General features: G+C 46.8%; 1 protein-coding gene across 7 annotated transcripts in view; it reads right to left on the reverse strand.

Annotated features, from left to right (window-relative positions):
• Nucleotides 1–1,670: 1,670 nt before the first annotated feature.
• znf827 (zinc finger protein 827) overlaps nucleotides 1,671–18,798 on the reverse strand; it is a 69,930-nt gene continuing 52,802 nt past the window's right edge. For 3 of the 7 annotated variants that reach the window (XM_076975061.1, XM_076975062.1, XM_076975060.1), the window contains 5 exons: nucleotides 12,023–12,194; nucleotides 9,890–10,056; nucleotides 7,186–7,383; nucleotides 6,472–6,649; nucleotides 1,671–3,724 (listed from right to left, as the gene is read on the reverse strand). In XM_076975061.1, coding sequence (XP_076831176.1) covers nucleotides 2,881–3,724; nucleotides 6,472–6,649; nucleotides 7,186–7,383; nucleotides 9,890–10,056; nucleotides 12,023–12,194 — 1,559 coding nt within the window. In that variant the 3' untranslated portion in view covers nucleotides 1,671–2,880. Of the gene's footprint in view, nucleotides 3,755–4,062; nucleotides 4,114–6,462; nucleotides 6,650–7,185; nucleotides 7,384–9,889; nucleotides 10,057–12,022; nucleotides 12,195–18,798 lie in introns of all 7 variants that reach the window. The other 4 variants (XM_076975063.1, XM_076975064.1, XR_013121372.1 and 1 more) reach the window with 4 other exon arrangements.

The following is an 18,798-nucleotide window of genomic DNA, read 5'->3' on the forward strand; positions in this document are numbered from 1 at the left end:
GACGAGAGAGACTCACGTCACCAAGAGAGAAGGGGACGAGAGACCCACGTCACCAAGAGAGAAGGGGACGAGAGAGACCCACGTCACCAAGAGAGAAGGGGACGAGAGACCCACGTCACCAAGAGAGAAGGGGACGAGAGACCTACGTCACCAAGAGAGAAGGGGACGAGAGAGACTCACGTCACCAAGAGAGAAGGGGACGAGAGACTCACATCACCAAGAGAGAAGGGTAATGCTGGTTGTGAGAGACCCATGTCACAAAGGCCCTTATGCAAACCTACATTTAGAAATTCACAACTGGGTTGTAAACACACATATCATCCACAGTCTCCTTCTCTCCACGGGCAAATGTAAGAAGACTCAGCTTAATTAGAGAGAAGCAGCGATCTGGGGTCACCTTTAAAAGACATGCTGAAGGGTCTGAGTACAGTTACACCGTCATCATTCGAGCTCACAGACCCACTGCTGTTTTCATTCAGAGGGAATGTTGCTGTCCTGCAGCACAGTGACCACTGTGTCTGATTGTGGACTAGGTCCATGTGGACATAGGGTGCTTTAACACGCCTGTGTCCTTCTATGAACAGGTGAATGAGTGCACGGAGGAAGCTCACCTGGAGTATTCACCTGGACGACACAGACAAACATGGCCGTGCTGACAGGTCAGAGTCGACCCTGCTACAGTGTATTATGGGTTAGGACTGTGTGTGTTGAGTATTATGATGTGTGAAGGAGACCTGCAAAATTATGAAGCTTCCATTGCTGGCCTGTTATGACGTAGAAGTCACAACAGTAAAATTCTGCTGCCCAATTTATACCCATTAAGGTTAAAGGTTAGGGTTAAACCCATTCAGGTTAGGAGTTAGGGTTAAACTCAGTAGGGTTAGGGGTTAGGGGTTAGGGTTAAACCCACCTTGGAGCTCTACTACAGGGCAATTCCTCAGACAAATTCACAAAGATCAGTTAAGAGTGTCATTGTACACTACAACTTATGACACTTTTTTTTTATTACTGACTTCACATGAATCCCCCCCCACTGATTCATTTGGAAATGTGCAACTTTTACTGCACTGTGCAAAAATGGTGCTTAGAAATTTAGCCTGGTGCTCAGGTTCCCAGGAGAAGCTCTATTGTAGGGTTCCTCTACTGCTCATTTACATAGAGCAGTGCAGCTCTGCTGATTGGCCGAAAGAGAGAGCATTAGATTCTATATTTACATGAGGCAGACGAGTGAGGCGCTCCATTGGTCAACTGCTACTGCGTGGATTTGATTGGAGGAATTGGCATCAAAGGAAATTTGTTACTGGGCTTTAAGTGCTTTTGTTTAAATTCTTGAGTGCAATTAAAACTTAAGAAACAGAAAAAGCTTTTAAGGAGAGGGGTACACAGAAGTCCAGTACCATGTTTGTCCGGGGTGGGGGGGTGCGTCCACAAAGCATTAAAATAAGGGCCATTTCCACATTGCACTTATCCAATGAGATCAAAACAGCTGCTTAGTTTTATATATATGTGTGTGTGTGTGCGCACACACACACACGCACATAGATATACATACATACATACAGATTACATTTTAAAGGCTCATAATAAAATGAAAATCAAAGAGATGTTAAGACAGAAGGCCACCAACTCCCTCCAGCTCAGTGTCACACACAAGGCCCGTCTTCCTCCGCATGACATTAACCAACACAAACTACATTCATTCAAGTCATTTTGGAACAGTTTCATGTTTTGTTTTTTTTTTTACACAAAAAATTACAAAAAACTCCAAAAAGCACCATTGAATGGGCCTTGCGTGACTGGACCTGTGCCCCCCCCACACCACTCAGTCACCTCGTAGAGGTACACACCACACCTGCCCTTTAGGCTCCGCCCCTTTAGGCTCCACCCCTTTAGGCCTCTTCTCAGCTGGTGTTGGCAGGACAGCCACTCCCCCTCTGGTAGCTGTTGGCACGACGATGTGGGGCGATGGTTGTCAGGCCTGTGTGCTGTACTAACAGACCCTCAACAGAGTGATGACCGGGGCCACCAGCACACCCCGAATGTGTAGTTTACTAATAATAATAATAATAATAATAATAATAATAATAAAATAATAATAAAATAATGAAAACAACCAAACAAAAATGTGTAAAACTCTAGTGCCATCTGTGGTGATCAGTAAAGGGAGCCAGGAGGGGGGGTGGGGGTGACTGGAGGCCCATGGTGCAGCAGCGGGAGGAGCCGAGTGACTATGTACAGTTGAATGAAGAATGTGAGTGTGTGGTTTGAGGCAGAGCTCTGAAAACGGGAGGTAAAGGAGACGCTGTTTACCTTCTTTTGTTTTCCTTTTTTTTTCGTGTTGCCGATGCCTCTGGATAGTTTCATATAAATCCCCTAAATGATATAAAACAATCATAACACACAGGCGAGCATGCGGAGACTTGGCAGAAAGTCATAGTGATGCACAGAGACGCGGAGAACTCACACATCTGCAAACTCATTCACTTTTTTCCTCTTTGTTGAACAAAGAAAAAAAAACATTCCCAGGTAAAGCACTAATATTGGCTTCTGTTCATCCGAAATCTGCATAAAACAATTAAAAATAACAACAAAAAAGGAGTAATAATCAGACTGATAATCAGATTAATAATCAGACTGACGGAACGAAAGAGAGCAGCTTTGAAGTAAATGGAGCTCGTCCAGCTTTCGCCTTTGTTTCTTAACAACTGAACTTTTCAGAAGTGGCGTTTCCGGCTGAGCAGCAGAAACAGCACCGTAAGCAGGAATGTCCTCCTCACTGTCCACAGCCACAGGGGCTGCCGAGAACAGAATGAAAAAGAAGAAAGGACGGAGGAGAAGAATGAGGCATAGGACTGGAGAGGTAGGTTAGAAGTGGGCAGCTCAAACGGTTTTTGCTCTTTCTGTTAATCCCAGATATGCCAGGAAGGAGCGCTTGGGAGACATGGGTGAAGGCGGGGCCTGCGAGGAGGGGTGTGGCCACAGTCTGGAGAAGGGCGAGGAGGAGTGTGAGGGGGAGGGGTTATGGAATGTGATGCGGCGAGCGTTGAAGAGCGTGGTTAGGGGGGTGAGCTGGGCCGGGTCGTAGTTCCTGTACTGCTCATAGCAGCGGGCGGCCGGCGTTGCTGACGGCGACGGCAGCTTCGGCGACGCCCCATTGGCTGAGAGGTAGTGAGGGCGGAGCGCGCCCTGCGGCCGGCGGCCCGACACGGACAACGCCACGGACTGCAGCGCCTGGGAGGCGCTCAGGCTGCCGCTGCCCTCCAGGAGGAAGAGGGGCTCCGGGTTGTGGGCGGAGCCGGGGCGTGGGGCGTTGCGCCGGGCCTCCCCCTCCTCGTCGGCCCCCTCCCCGCCCTGGTGCTTCTTGAGGTGGCGGCTGTAGACGAAGGGGTGGGTGGTGGTGAAGGGGCAGCGGCGACAGCCGAACGTCTGGCGTGGCGTGTGCTTCAGCCGCTTGTGCAGGTTCAGGTTGTCCTTACGCTTGCAGCTGTAGGAGCAGCGGTCGCAGTGGAAGGGCCGCTCGCCCGTGTGCACCCGCACGTGCTCGATCAGCTTATTGGCCGTCTTGGAGAGGTAGCCACACCGCTCACACTTGTAGTGGTTGCCCAGGCGATGGGCCCGCACGTGCTGGTCCAGCTCCGGCTGGCTGGTCCACACCGTCTGGCAGATGCGACAGTGGAAGTCCAGCCTGCGGTGGGTCTTCAGGTGGCCCTCCAGAGCAGCCGGCCTGTGGGTGGTGTACACACACACAGGGCACCTGGTCACAGAGGCAGGAAGTACATTTAATGTCACGTCTCCCAAAACGGAGGGTGTCTTTTCCTGGTTGTTTTCATTTATTTTTAACAAAAATGTAAGAAGAACACAAGCACACACAGAATGAAGGAAGGGAGGGATGAAGGATGCAGTTAATGTATCTGACCCTGAGTGGTATAGACCAGTCTGAGTGTGTGTGTATGTGTGTGTGTGTGTGTGTGTGTGTTTATCTGTGTATTTTAAGTGAGAATCGGCAGACAGTTTCAAAGCGAGGACTCAGACGGAGGAAGTAAATAAATGTTTGGCACTTACATTTAAAGAGCACCTTTCATCTGTTCAGCGCCCCAAAGTGCTTCACAAACCCTGTAGAACAAAATGACCTCAGAAAGCACGCCATGGAGAGCTGTCCGGTACCTCGCGCCCACCCGAGACTAGCACGCTCACACACCCCATAGAGCTAGCCACCCCACCCAGCCCCGCCCACCCTCTCACCCCACCCAGCCCCGCCCAGCCCCGTACACCCCTCCACCTCCTTCTCCCCCCACCCCCTGCCTGGGATCAGTCCTCATAACTTCCTCACGACTCCCTGGGCAACAACGACTCTCCTCTCAGATTACTGCAGCTCTCATCTTAAGGCGTGTCGCTTACACCTGATTGGTTAGTGTAGTGTAGTTCATATAAAGAAGTCTTTCATATGAAACTATTCACAAGACACCGATGTACTCTCAGCTCTCAGATACGGAAGGCCTTTAAACCCTCACACATGAGAAACAAGTTCCAGTTTTGTTCCTGCTCTTGGAGAACAGCCCTCAGAGAACAGCTCTTAGGGAACAGCTCTTAGGGAACAGCCCTCAGAGAACAGCTCTTAGGGAACAGCTCTCTCAGAGAACAGCTCTCTCGGGGAGCAGCCCTCAGGAAACAGCTCTTGAGCTGCTCGCCTTCTCTGGCATATGGTGGGGATCTCTGTTGAACCTCATACACAGGCTAACGCTACTCGCCCAGGAATGGCAGCCATAACGTGAGGATGGGTCAATGGAATCTGAAAAACACAAGACTTTACAGACATGACGTGTGTCACACGGCTGGACAAACAGCAAAGACAAATCAAAAGACTGGACCATGTACTGGGACTCTCAGGGGGAGGGCTGATAGCCACAGAGGGGTGGATGTGTGTGGTGTGGTGTGCTTAGAGGTGTGTGCTTCAGTGTGGAGCTGTGGCAGAAAGGACAGGCTGAGAAAGAACAGTGAGAACTGTGGTCTGATGGTCTTGGCAGTGGTCTGGTTGAACAGATGGAGCAGTGTTGACTAGCTCGTGGTTTCTTCAGATATTTCACATGCACGATCACACATCTCGCCTCTATGAGCGGCGGCAGACGGCAGTAGACGATTTTCTTCTTGACAGTGTGCAAAGTGGACTTCAGAGGAGATGGTTGAATTGTGTACAAGGTGTGTTTCTGATCACCATTACCTGTCAGTGCACTAATAACACTGATAACACTAATAACACTAATAACAGTAAAGACAATAATAACAGTAATGACAACACTTTCAACCTTGCAGTTAATTTTCTATTCTTCCAGTTTAGATTTCTGGAATCAGGGCAGTATTGAAGTATTTAAACTCTCTGGCAAGTTCAGGACATTTGTGCTGCCTGCGGTTCACCCTGTTCTGAATCTGCCCCTATAATTAACTTCAAAAAGGAAGATTGACCTTAATAATTTAGTCTTATCTGCCTTCATCACCTGCCATATGTTTGCACCAGTAGGACTGTGTTATCAGTAAAGGAAAAGCGACCTGATGGGGGTGGGGGGCAGTGGGGCAGATGGAGGTGTAGGTGGGGGGCAGTGGGGCAGATGGAGGTGTAGGTGGGGGGGCAGTGGGGCAGATGGGGGTGTCGGTAGGGGGGCAGTGGGGCAGATGGAGGTGTAGGTGGGGGGCAGTGGGGCAGATGGGGGTGTGGGGGCAGTGGGGCAGATGATGATGTGGGTGGGGGGTGAGGGTAGATGGGGGTGTAGGTGGGGGGCAGTGGGGCAGATGGAGGTGTAGGTGGGGGGCAGTGGGGCAGAGGGGGTGTAGGTGGGGGGCAGTGGGGTAGATGGAGGTGTAGGTGGGGGGGCAGATGGGGGTGTAGGTGGGGGGCAGTGGGGCAGATGGAGGTGTAGGTGGGGGGGCAGTGGGGCAGATGGGGGTGTAGGTGGGGGGCAGTGGGGCAGATGGAGGTGTAGGTGGGGGGGCAGTGGGGCAGATGGAGGTGTAGGTGGGGGGCAGTGGGGCAGATGGGGGTGTAGGTGGGGGGCAGTGGGGCAGATGGAGGTGTAGGTGGGGGGCAGTGGGGCAGAGGGGGTGTAGGTGGGGGGCAGATGGGGGTGTAGGTGGGGGGCAGTGGGGCAGATGGAGGTGTAGGTGGGGGGCAGTGGGGCAGATGGAGGTGTAGGTGGGGGGCAGAGGGGGTGTAGGTGGGGGGCAGTGGGGCAGATGGAGGTGTAGGTGGGGGGCAGTGGGGCAGATGGAGGTGTAGGTGGGGGGCAGTGGGGTAGATGGGGGTGTAGGTGGGGGGCAGTGGGGCAGATGGAGGTGTAGGTGGGGGGCAGTGGGGCAGATGGAGGTGTAGGTGGGGGCAGTGGGGCAGATGGGGGTGTAGGTGGGGGCAGTGGGGCAGATGGGGGTGTAGGTGGGGGGTGTGAGGCGGTAAGAGGCTGGCGCTGTACTTGCTTTCCTTACTTGAGTCCTCCCGTGGGGACGGTGTGACACTTCTTGTGCTCCAGAAGCTGCTCTGGGGTCTTCATGAACTTGTGGCAGACGTCACACTCGAACATGCGTGCGATGAGATGAATCTGCAGGTGCCGCTCGTACATCGCACGCGTCTTACACACAAAGTTGCAGAACACGCATTCAAAGCCTTGAACGAGTGGGAAGAGGAGGGAGAGACGATTCAGTCACATGTTTACCGCTATGTTCATTCACTTGGCAGATACTCAAATCCAACACAGTGCAAAAAAGGCCCAGATGGCCAACAGGCCAGTCACACAAACACAGAGCAGTACTGTAAGACCCCGGAACCTGAATACTGGAATCCTGTAAAGCCCTGTTCTGTAGGTACAGAAACAACAATTAAGGTTGGAGTTAAGGTCACGGTCAGGGTTAAGGTCAGGGTTAAGGTCAGGGTCACGGAACGGTGTTCTGCACTCTGAGGGTCAAAGGTGAGCGGCCTGTTTCTACACCTCCACTCATTCACCTCCACAAAGCTGTGCCACTCCGCAGAGTCACAAACGCCAGTCAGACTGGGATAGCAGACAGAGGACAATACTCTCAAACCCAGTCTGAGCACTGCCAAACTGGTACCAAACTGGTCTGATTACTCTGATCTCAGAGGTCACGAGGTCAGCCTATCAAACCCTCGTGTTAGTAACATCATTCACATTAAAGGGATCTCACCTTTCTCTGATTTTTCCTCGGTTCCTGATGCAGAGCTTGATTGGCTGCTGGTGGAGGAGGGCGGTGCCAACAGACTCTTGAGTTCGTCGTTTCCCTGGGTGACGTCCCCACACTCTGAGCTGTTCAGCGAGTCACTGAGGGCGGAGAGAGAGGAGGAAGTGCTCTTGCTCTCACTCAGAGGGCTTCTGGAGTTCAGACCTGGCCAATGGGAGCACACAAAGGGAGTTAGTGTGACTCCTCCCAATGGGGAAGTGCTCGTACTGCTGTGGGCGGGTCTAGTGCTGCTCCTCCCCATTCTACAGTCCACAGAGCTTCACATCAAAGACTGGGCACACAGGTGGACGGGGTTGGAGGGCGGGGCACACAGGTGGAGGGGGTTTGAGGGCGGGGCTATATCTGTTGTACACCATTCTGTACTGAAAGGTGGAGGAGCAGCTGTTCTGTACTGTATGTCCTGCAGCATTAGACTGATGACTGTATCCCAGTACACAGAACCATCAAGCTCTCTTATTGATCTGCACTCTGCCTGTTAGAGCTGGGGGGGGGGGGGGGGGGGGGGGGGGGGGGGGGGGGCAGGTCAGGGCCGGCACTGCTAAGATGGCGGAACATCTCAGGGCACGACGCTCCTAGAACGTCCAAGCTCACGAAATGGCCGATGCCAGCTCTCTCTCTCCCTCTTTCTCTCTATCTCTCCCTCTCTCTCTCTCTCTCTCTCTCTCTCTCTCTCACACACACACACACACACACACACACACACACACACACGCAGCCTCTCACTTTCTCTCACTCACTCTGTCTCTTCCTTTCTTTCTTTCACTCACACATGAACATGCACCCTAGATCTCTCTCTCTCTCTCTCTCTCTCTCTCTCTCACACACACACACACACACACACACACACACAAATGTATAGTGTGTTGGCACCTACATCCTTTTAAGAAGTTGCTGGCTGAGTGGAGTGGGTGGCCATATTTAATCTTTTGTTAGCTGGGTAATATAGGACAATGTGATTTGATGACACTGGCCTACATCACAGAGAGTGAAGTCCACGGCCTCTATTACAACAGGCGGAGCAGACACCCTATATACCATCAAGATGGATTAGCAACCCAGCTCAGCCTCCACACACACACACACACACACACACACACACACACACACACACACACACACACACACACACACACACACACACACACACCTCAACACTCCCCCTAATGCATGCATGTGCACACACACACCTCAAGTATCAGCGGGTAGGTGTGCGGGTGTGAGTCCTCTGTAGAGGGAGGAGTGTTTGGAATGGGGGTCTGTTGTAGCTGACAGATCAGGTTGAGGAGAGACAGTGGGACTCTAAATGCCAGAGGTGGTTGAGGGAGAGACAGGTGTGTGAGGGAGAGATACAGGTGGATGAGGGCGAGACAGGTGTGTGAGGGTGAGACAGGTGGATGAGGGAGAGACAGGTGTGTGTCATCCAATCCCTGTGATGTTTTTTTCCCTAAGCAGGATTCCTCCGTGTACGAGCTCCTTTCGGGCTCTTGCTGGGGTTCGAGGTCAGCAGGTGTGTACATGAACACAGCAGTCGTGGATGCTGGAAGTGCCTCCAGTAATCTCAACCGTGTGGCGTCATCTGGTATGACACAAGCGCTGTACGAGTGTGTGTGGCGATCTGCACAACACTCACACTCTTTCATTCCAGGGCAAATGTATATGGATCTGCACTGTAATGTCACACAATCATCCCTACTGATTAGCACCTTCACACAATGTCTCAGTGTGACTGGACTACAGGTACTACACCCACTGTACTACAGGTACTACACCCACTGTACTACACTACACCCACTGTACTACACTTCAGAAACTTATTTTGTTGCTGTCTTATAATTTAGAAGAACTGTCATGAACTCAGCACAGGTGACAAATGTTATACATCGCTATGTTTCATGACAGCGTTAGTCAGTCACCTGTCTCCCTGTCTCTCTGTGTGGGTCATTAATATGCATGGCCTCATTTACATTTTGGTTTTGACTGGCTTTGTGTTGCAGCAGTAAGCTGACATGAGCACGCTAAATATCACCATGGTAACATTATGAATAGGAATGAATATGTTGTCATACATTTTGCATGGTATTGTGATGCCATCAGGTTTGAGGAATCTGGCCTGGTTTTATCAGGTTTTCTTTTATCATTTTTTTGGAGTACGCTTACTTGATCAAAAATGGAAAAGTTGTTGTTCTATTCAGCGAATTTCTTCAAATGATGTCATGTTGCAGAGACACTGTCATTGCCACAAAGCTGTCACTCATAATCTCCTGTACAATCGGTACTTATGTGTTTTGTCTTCCTGGATACCAGATCTTACACCAAATATCTGACCAGCAGATATACCACAACTAGCATAAAACTCTTCATTGAAGTATTAAAAGTTCTGTCTGTCATGATCATCCTGGCCGAGTATAATGAGTATGGCGAGAGCATGATGAGAGCATGGTGAAAGTATGACGAGAGTGCAACGAGAGTATGGATAGAGTACGGTGAGAGTATGGTGAGAGCACAGTGAGAGTATGAAGAGGGTACAGTGAGAGTATGGGGAGAGTATTGCGAGAGTTCCATGAGAATACGGTGAGAGCAAGGGGAGAGTATAGTGAGAGTATGGTGAGCTGGTGTTGAGTGTAGTCTGGGAGGGTTGCTGGGCTCTGACCTGCGTGCTCCGTGTTGATATGGGCTTTGATCTCAGCTTCGTCCAGGCCCACATACTCGCACACACTACAGCACAGGGAGAACATCCACTGTTCCTTATCCACATGGAGGGACATGTGGCTCACAAACTGGGCGTTCAGCTCCGTCTGGAAACCACACACACGACAACTACACACACAAGAGAGCAGGAGAGTGAGACGTAAGGAGAAACTGCAGTGTGTGTTTTCGAGGGTGTGTACACACACTACCAGTCAAACGTTGGGCACACCTACTCTGTTTATTTGTATTATTTTAGACATAAAAAACAGGGAAGATGCCAAACCAATGAAAGAAAACACATTAATATGCTCCAAAAAACAAATATTAGATGGTTCGAAGTAACTATCCTGTGTTTGGTTGACAGCTGTGCACACTCTTGGGGTTCAGTTAACCAGCTTCATGAAGCAGCACCTGTGATGATTTTCCATCAGTGAGGAACTACTGAGAGTTTGCTGAGAATGCATTTAAAATTGTGTGTGTATGTGTGTGTGTGTGTTGAGAATGAATTTATATACAAGACACCTTCATGAAATTATATTTGACTTATAAACAAATTTAAGCATAATCCATTACATTAAAATACATCATTTTTACTATTAAGAACATTCATTTAGTCAGCTGTGTCCAAACCTATGACTGGTAGTGTGTGTGTGTGTGTGTGTGTGTGTGTGTGTGTGTGTGTGTGTGTGTGTGTGTGTGTGTGTGTGTGTGTGTGTGATGTGTATGTGTGTGTGTGTGATGTGTATTTGTGTGTGTGTGATGTATATGTGTGTGTGTGTGTGTGTGTGTGTGTGTGTGTGTGTGTGTGTGTGTGTGTGTGTGTGTGTGTGTGTGTGTGTGTGTGTGTGTGTGTAAATACCCAAAAAGCAGCACTGCCAACACCTGATGCAGATATCAATAATCAATAATCAAAGTCCAGGACTGATTAAAGGAGCAGAACCAGATTCTTGCTGGGGTAGAACGAAGCCCACAGCCACCATAACTCCTGCTCCACCATAACACCTGCTCCACCATAACTCCTGCTCCACCATAACTCCTGCTCCACCATAACACCTGCTCCACCATAACTCCTGCTCCACCATAACTCCTGCTCCACCATAACACCTGCTCCACCATAACTCCTGCTCCACCATAACACCATAACACATTTCACTAGTACGATGGCATGAAGCCTTCAAAACCCCTGATAAACCTTTTAAAAAACGATAAACAAATATAAATTTATATTTATATAAAACGATAAAAAAATCTTAATTACAATATGCCCACATTGTTGTGTATTTTGTATTTATTTAGTTATAATAAAACATCTTAATGCAATTGCTGAACTACATATGAACATTTCCACACCAATAAATTCAAGAAAACATTTATTAAAAACCTTACAGTAATTCGTTTATTAATGTTGTTTAATGACAAGGACAGAAGACATTCCGCATTGTGATAATGTAATAATGTGATGATAATGATAATATAGAGAAGCTTCTCAGGACGACTGAGGGCAAAGAGGTTGTCATGCAGGATTCTTTAGGAAGAGAAACAACTTTAATAAACAATGTGCTGAAAAAAAGATACTGGTTGGATAATGTGTGCGTGTGAGTATGTCTGGATATTTACAGGTAAGTTCATGCATATACATGCACGCATGTGTTCACACATGCATACGTGTTCCCCCACACACCCATGTTCACACATGCATACGTGTTCCCCCACACACCCATGTTCACACATGCATACGTGTTCCCCCACACACCCATGTTCACACATGCATACGTGTTCCCCCACACACCCATGTTCACACATGCATACGTGTTCCCCCACACACCCATGTTCACGCATGCATACGTGTTCCCCCACACACCCATGTTCACACATGCATACGTGTTCCCACACACACACACACACACATTTTCACACGTGCTCAAACACACACACCAATGTTCACACATGCGTATATTTTCCCACACAAAGACACACACACAAACAGGCAGACAAAAACATTTGGGCATGAGTTGGGGTGAGAAAGGGTTTGAGGAAAGGTGTGTGTGTGTGTGTGTGTGTGTGTGTGTGTGTGTGTGTTTCTGAGACTACACACCTGTAGTAGTAGGGACAGTTCCTGCGCTCCCCTCTGTCGGCCGTGATGGCCGTGACGATGTGCTCAGCGTCCGTGCTCACCAGCTTCACGGAGTGAACACACAGGTGCTGGTTCAGGTTGGCTCGACACTTGGCAGCGTACGGACACAGGTGACACTTGTATCTCCGCTCGTCTGCAGAGGCAAAGCCACAGAAGAGTTACTACTGCAGGCCAGTCTTCACACCCCACCGCGTGACCCTCATGCTCTCTCACGTGATCCTCAAGTGCCCTCACGTGAACCTGCGTCTGATAGCTGCTCATCTTAATACTGTGTTTGTGCTGCTGTGTATCTCACAGCAAATTCCCCAGAGAAATTTTCCTCAAGACTAATATACATATCACTGTAATGCTAACGCCTTCAGACCACACCCAGAAACCTTGTTTAATTAAAGCAATATGGAGAATTCACACTTTATCCTGCACTTTATCCTTTGTCATAAACTTCTTAATAATAATTCAAATGTGTGTGTAAAGATGTGTTTTTTCAACATAAATCTAAATATTTACAGGGTCACAGTGAGATGCTGTTTAGCTTTTTTTTTAACTGTTTAGGGTTAGGTGTGAATAGAGGGTGAGTATTAATGTTACTATACTATTTAATATGGAGGGTGAGTAATAATGTCACTATACTATTTAGTATAGAGGGTGAGTATAAATGTCACTATACTATTTAATATAGACAGTGAGTAATAATTTCACTATACTATTTAATATAGAGGATGAGTAATAATTTCACTATACTATTTAGCATAGAGGGTGAATATAAATGTCACTATACTATTTAATATAGACAGCGAGTAATAATTTCACTATACTATTCAATATAGAGGGTGAGTAATAATTTCACCATACTATTTAGTGTAGGGTGAGTATTAATGTCACCATACTATTTAATATAGAGGGTGAGTAATAATGTCACTATACTATTTAATATAGAGGGTGAGTAATAATTTCATTATACTATTTAGTGTAAGATGAGTATTAATGTCACTATACTATTTAGTATAGCGGGTGTGTAATGTGACTATAGTATTTAATATAGCGGGTGTATAATGTCACTGTACTATTTAGTATAGCGGGTGAGTATTAATGTCACTATACTGTTTAGTATAAAGAGTGAGTATTATTGCCACTCTGCTATCAGTCACTATACTGTAATGCAAATTATAATGACAATAAAGGCGATTCTTCTTCTGAAGATTTTTCTTCTGTTTAGTATAGACGGTGAGTATTAATGTCACTAAAATGTTTAGTATAGAGGGTGTGTGCCCTCAGTAAACCAAGTGCCGAAACATTCTACAATATGGTTGCTTTTATTACACTAGCTAACCGTAACCATTTAGCATTTATTAAGGGAAATGGTGAAACCCAGAATGAAACGAGTAACGGTTTTACTGTTTAAATCAAACTAAAGGCTTTTACACTTGACAGTTGATCCATCCAAATGACCAAAGAACCCATGGACATGTGGGCAAGTGTGTCACTGATGTATGTACCTGACACCAGGGAAGCATACCACACACAGCATGAAAGTACACCACAGCATGAGAGTACATCACAGCATGAGAGTACATCACAGCATGAGAGTACACCACAGTATGAGAGTACATCACAGCATGAGTACACCACAACATGAGAGTACATCACAGCATGAGAGTACATCACAGCATGAGAGTACATCACAGCATGAGTACACAGCCCCGTCGACAGGGGGGGACAACCGGGTCTGTTGTCCCGGGCCCTAGGGCCAGGGGGGCCCATCAAAGAGCCCAGCAATTTATTTTTTATTTAAAGTCTATAATTTTTAAATAATCTTGAAATCTTTCATTAATATAAAATTATGTACTCATAATAAGCTCAATGGCTCAAATATATATGTTTTTTACCTATCTGCATATTTTCCATTAAGTGCATACACCCCCGCCTCCCACTGGAAAATGGTTTGATCGAGCACCGACCGTAGCCGTCTGGTACTGGCCAAACAGCGGGAAATACAGTGGTGGATAGTTAAATTAAATACAGAAATCTGGAGCGCAGAAAAGAAAGGAAAAACATTTATATGACGAATTTTAAAGTTGCATTGTGTTCCAGGTTTGAAAAGTGCTGGAATATAGGCTAAAGTACTTGAAAATGCTTGAAATTGTAACTACTTCGTTTCACAACAAATAGCTGTCTGACTGAACAGTTCTCGTGAAGACGTTAAGATTGGGCGTTTTGAAAATAAACAACCATTAAATAATGTGATAAAAAGCGAATTATTTCGAATCATTTCGAGTATATGTATAAATATTTAACTTAATTAAGTTTAACGTGCTGGAAAATATTGAAATGGACCTTTAAAGTGACGTACACGTGCTTGAATTCCACCTTGTAAAGGTGTATGAACCCTGCAAATATGACTTTGTTCATGGCGCTGAAGCGCGGCGCGCGCGAAGTTACAAAATTCGAGAGGTGCACGACCTCGCGAACCGACAGCGCGCGAGGCCCTCCCGTATGGGCGGAGCCACTGCGATTACGTCATTTTCGCGCGAACCCTGTCAAGTATAAACCAGTCAGCTGTCAGAAACAGCTTTGATGTGTGGCTATATTATATACTATATGACCTAACAGAAGGATTGTCTGCTACAGAGGAAATTCAAATGACGTGCGCGTGGGGGGGGGGGGGGGGGGGGGGGGGGCACATGAAACTTTCTTGTCCCGGGCCCCAGCAAGACTGTCAACGGGCCTGTGAGTACATCACAACATGAGAGTACACCATAGTATGAGAGTACACCACAGCATGAGAGTACACCACAACATGAGAGTACATCACAGCATGAGTACACCACAACATGAGAGTACACCACAGTATGAGAGTACATCACAGCATGAGAGTACACCACAACATGAGAGTACATCACAGCATGAGTACACCACAACATGAGAGTACATCACAGCATGAGAGTACATCACAGCATGAGAGTACATCACAGCATGAGTACATCACAGCATGAGTACACCACAACATGAGAGTACACCACAGCATGAGAGTACATCACAGCATGAGAGTACACCACAACATGAGAGTACATCACAGCATGAGTACACCACAACATGAGAGTACATCACAGCATGAGAGTACATCACAGCATGAGAGTACATCACAGCATGAGTACATCACAGCATGAGTACACCACAACATGAGAGTACATCACAGCATGAGAGTACATCACAGCATGAGTACATCACAGCATGAGAGTACACCACAACATGAGTACATCACAGCATGAGTACATCACAGCATGAGAGTACACCACAGCATGAGTACATCACAGCATGAGAGTACACCACAGCATGAGAGTACACCACAGAATGAGAGTACACCACAGCATGAGAGTACACCACAACATGAGAGTACACCACAGAATGAGAGTACACCACAGCATGAGAGTACACCACAGAATGAGAGTACACCACAGCATGAGTACACCACAGCATGAGTACATCACAGAATGAGAGTACACCACAGCATGAGAGTACACCACAGAATGAGAGTACACCACAGAATGAGAATACACCACAGCATGAGAGTACACCACAACATGAGAGTACACCACAGCATGAGAGTACACCACAGAATGAGAATACACCACAGCATGAGAGTACACCACAGAATGAGAGTACACCACAACATGAGAGTACACCACAGAATGAGAGTACACCACAACATGAGAGTACACCACAGAATGAGAGTACACCACAACATGAGAGTACACCACAACATGGACACTGGGTGTCCTTCAGCGAGGGATCTGTCACTGACATTAAAGGAACATGGATTCAATATTCTGGTAGGTTGTGGAAAGTTTTGTACAAATATTTATATTTTATTACAACTTCTGTTTGGTCAATAACATTTAATTTTGTGAAGGTAAAACATTTCTCCATTCTAAGCACAAGTTTAAAAGTTATATGGCTAACTGTCTACACTGGGTTTGTCTTGGCTAGCTAACTTCTCTTGTCTATACCTTTGGCATTCTGTACAAACATTTTAGCTGAAACTTGGTGATTTCTATTTGTATAGTGGCGTCTTTCTGGCACTTAGTGGACATAATCACAGTGACTCCACTACTGAGACTATACACATGGGAATCTGCAGCACACGTGTGTCCATGCCCTAGGGCCAGGGGGGCCCATCAAAGAGCCCAGCAATTTATTTTTTATTTAAAGTCTATAATTTTTAAATAATCTTGAAATCTTTCATTAATATAAAATTATGTACTCATAATAAGCTCAATGGCTCAAATATATATGTTTTTTACCTATCTGCATATTTTCCATTAAGTGCATACACCCCCGCCTCCCACTGGAAAATGGTTTGATCGAGCACCGACCGTAGCCGTCTGGTACTGGCCAAACAGCGGGAAATACAGTGGTGGATAGTTAAATTAAATACAGAAATCTGGAGCGCAGAAAAGAAAGGAAAAACATTTATATGACGAATTTTAAAGTTGCATTGTGTTCCAGGTTTGAAAAGTGCTGGAATATAGGCTAAAGTACTTGAAAATGCTTGAAATTGTAACTACTTCGTTTCACAACAAATAGCTGTCTGACTGAACAGTTCTCGTGAAGACGTTAAGATTGGGCGTTTTGAAAATAAACAACCATTAAATAATGTGATAAAAAGCGAATTATTTCGAATCATTTCGAGTATATGTATAAATATTTAACTTAATTAAGTTTAACGTGCTGGAAAATATTGAAATGGACCTTTAAAGTGACGTACACGTGCTTGAATTCCACCTTGTAAAGGTGTATGAACCCTGCAAATATGACTTTGTTCATGGCGCTGAAGCGCGGCGCGCGCGAAGTTACAAAATTCGAGAGGTGCACGACCTCGCGAACCGACAGCGCGCGAGGCCCTCCCGTATGGGCGGAGCCACTGCGATTACGTCATTTTCGCGCGAACCCTGTCAAGTATAAACCAGTCAGCTGTCAGAAACAGCTTTGATGTGTGGCTATATTATATACTATATGACCTAACAGAAGGATTGTCTGCTACAGAGGAAATTCAAATGACGTGCGCGTGGGGGGGGGGGGGGGGGGGGGGGGGGCACATGAAACTTTCTTGTCCCGGGCCCCAGCAAGACTGTCAACGGGCCTGTGAGTACATCACAACATGAGAGTACACCATAGTATGAGAGTACACCACAGCATGAGAGTACACCACAACATGAGAGTACATCACAGCATGAGTACACCACAACATGAGAGTACACCACAGTATGAGAGTACATCACAGCATGAGAGTACACCACAACATGAGAGTACATCACAGCATGAGTACACCACAACATGAGAGTACATCACAGCATGAGAGTACATCACAGCATGAGAGTACATCACAGCATGAGTACATCACAGCATGAGTACACCACAACATGAGAGTACACCACAGCATGAGAGTACATCACAGCATGAGAGTACACCACAACATGAGAGTACATCACAGCATGAGTACACCACAACATGAGAGTACATCACAGCATGAGAGTACATCACAGCATGAGAGTACATCACAGCATGAGTACATCACAGCATGAGTACACCACAACATGAGAGTACATCACAGCATGAGAGTACATCACAGCATGAGTACATCACAGCATGAGAGTACACCACAACATGAGTACATCACAGCATGAGAGTACACCACAACATGAGTACATCACAGCATGAGTACACCACAACATGAGAGTACATCACAGCATGAGAGTACACCACAACATGAGAGTACATCACAGCATGAGTACACCACAACATGAGAGTACATCACAGCATGAGTACACCACAGCATGAGAGTACATCACAGCATGAGAGTACACCACAACATGAGTACATCACAGCATGAGTACACCACAACATGAGAGTACATCACAGCATGAGTACACCACAACATGAGAGTACATCACAGCATGAGTACACCACAACATGAGAGTACATCACAGCATGAGAGTACACCACAACATGAGAGTACATCACAGCATGAGTACACCACAACATGAGAGTACACCACAGCATGAGAGTACACCACAGCATGGGAGTACATCACAGCATGAGAGTACACCACAACTTGAGAGTACACCACAGCATGAGAGTACACCACAACATGAGAGTACATCACAGCATGAGTACACCACAACATGAGTACATCACAGCATGAGAGTACACCACAACATGAGAGTACACCACAGCATGAGAGTACATCACAGCATGAGAGTACACCACAGCATGAGTACATCACAGCATGAGAGTACACCACAGCATGAGTACATCACAGCATGAGAGTACACCACAGCATGAGAGTACACCACAGAATGAGAGTACACCACAGCATGAGAGTACACCACAACATGAGAGTACACCACAGAATGAGAGTACACCACAGCATGAGAGTACACCACAGAATGAGAGTACACCACAGCATGAGTACACCACAGCATGAGTACATCACAGAATGAGAGTACACCACAGCATGAGAGTACACCACAGAATGAGAGTACACCACAGAATGAGAATACACCACAGCATGAGAGTACACCACAACATGAGAGTACACCACAGCATGAGAGTACACCACAGAATGAGAATACACCACAGCATGAGAGTACACCACAGAATGAGAGTACACCACAACATGAGAGTACACCACAGAATGAGAGTACACCACAACATGAGAGTACACCACAGAATGAGAG

Source organism: Brachyhypopomus gauderio, chromosome 15 (genome assembly GCF_052324685.1).
Source record: "Brachyhypopomus gauderio isolate BG-103 chromosome 15, BGAUD_0.2, whole genome shotgun sequence".
Taxonomy (NCBI): domain Eukaryota; kingdom Metazoa; phylum Chordata; class Actinopteri; order Gymnotiformes; family Hypopomidae; genus Brachyhypopomus; species Brachyhypopomus gauderio.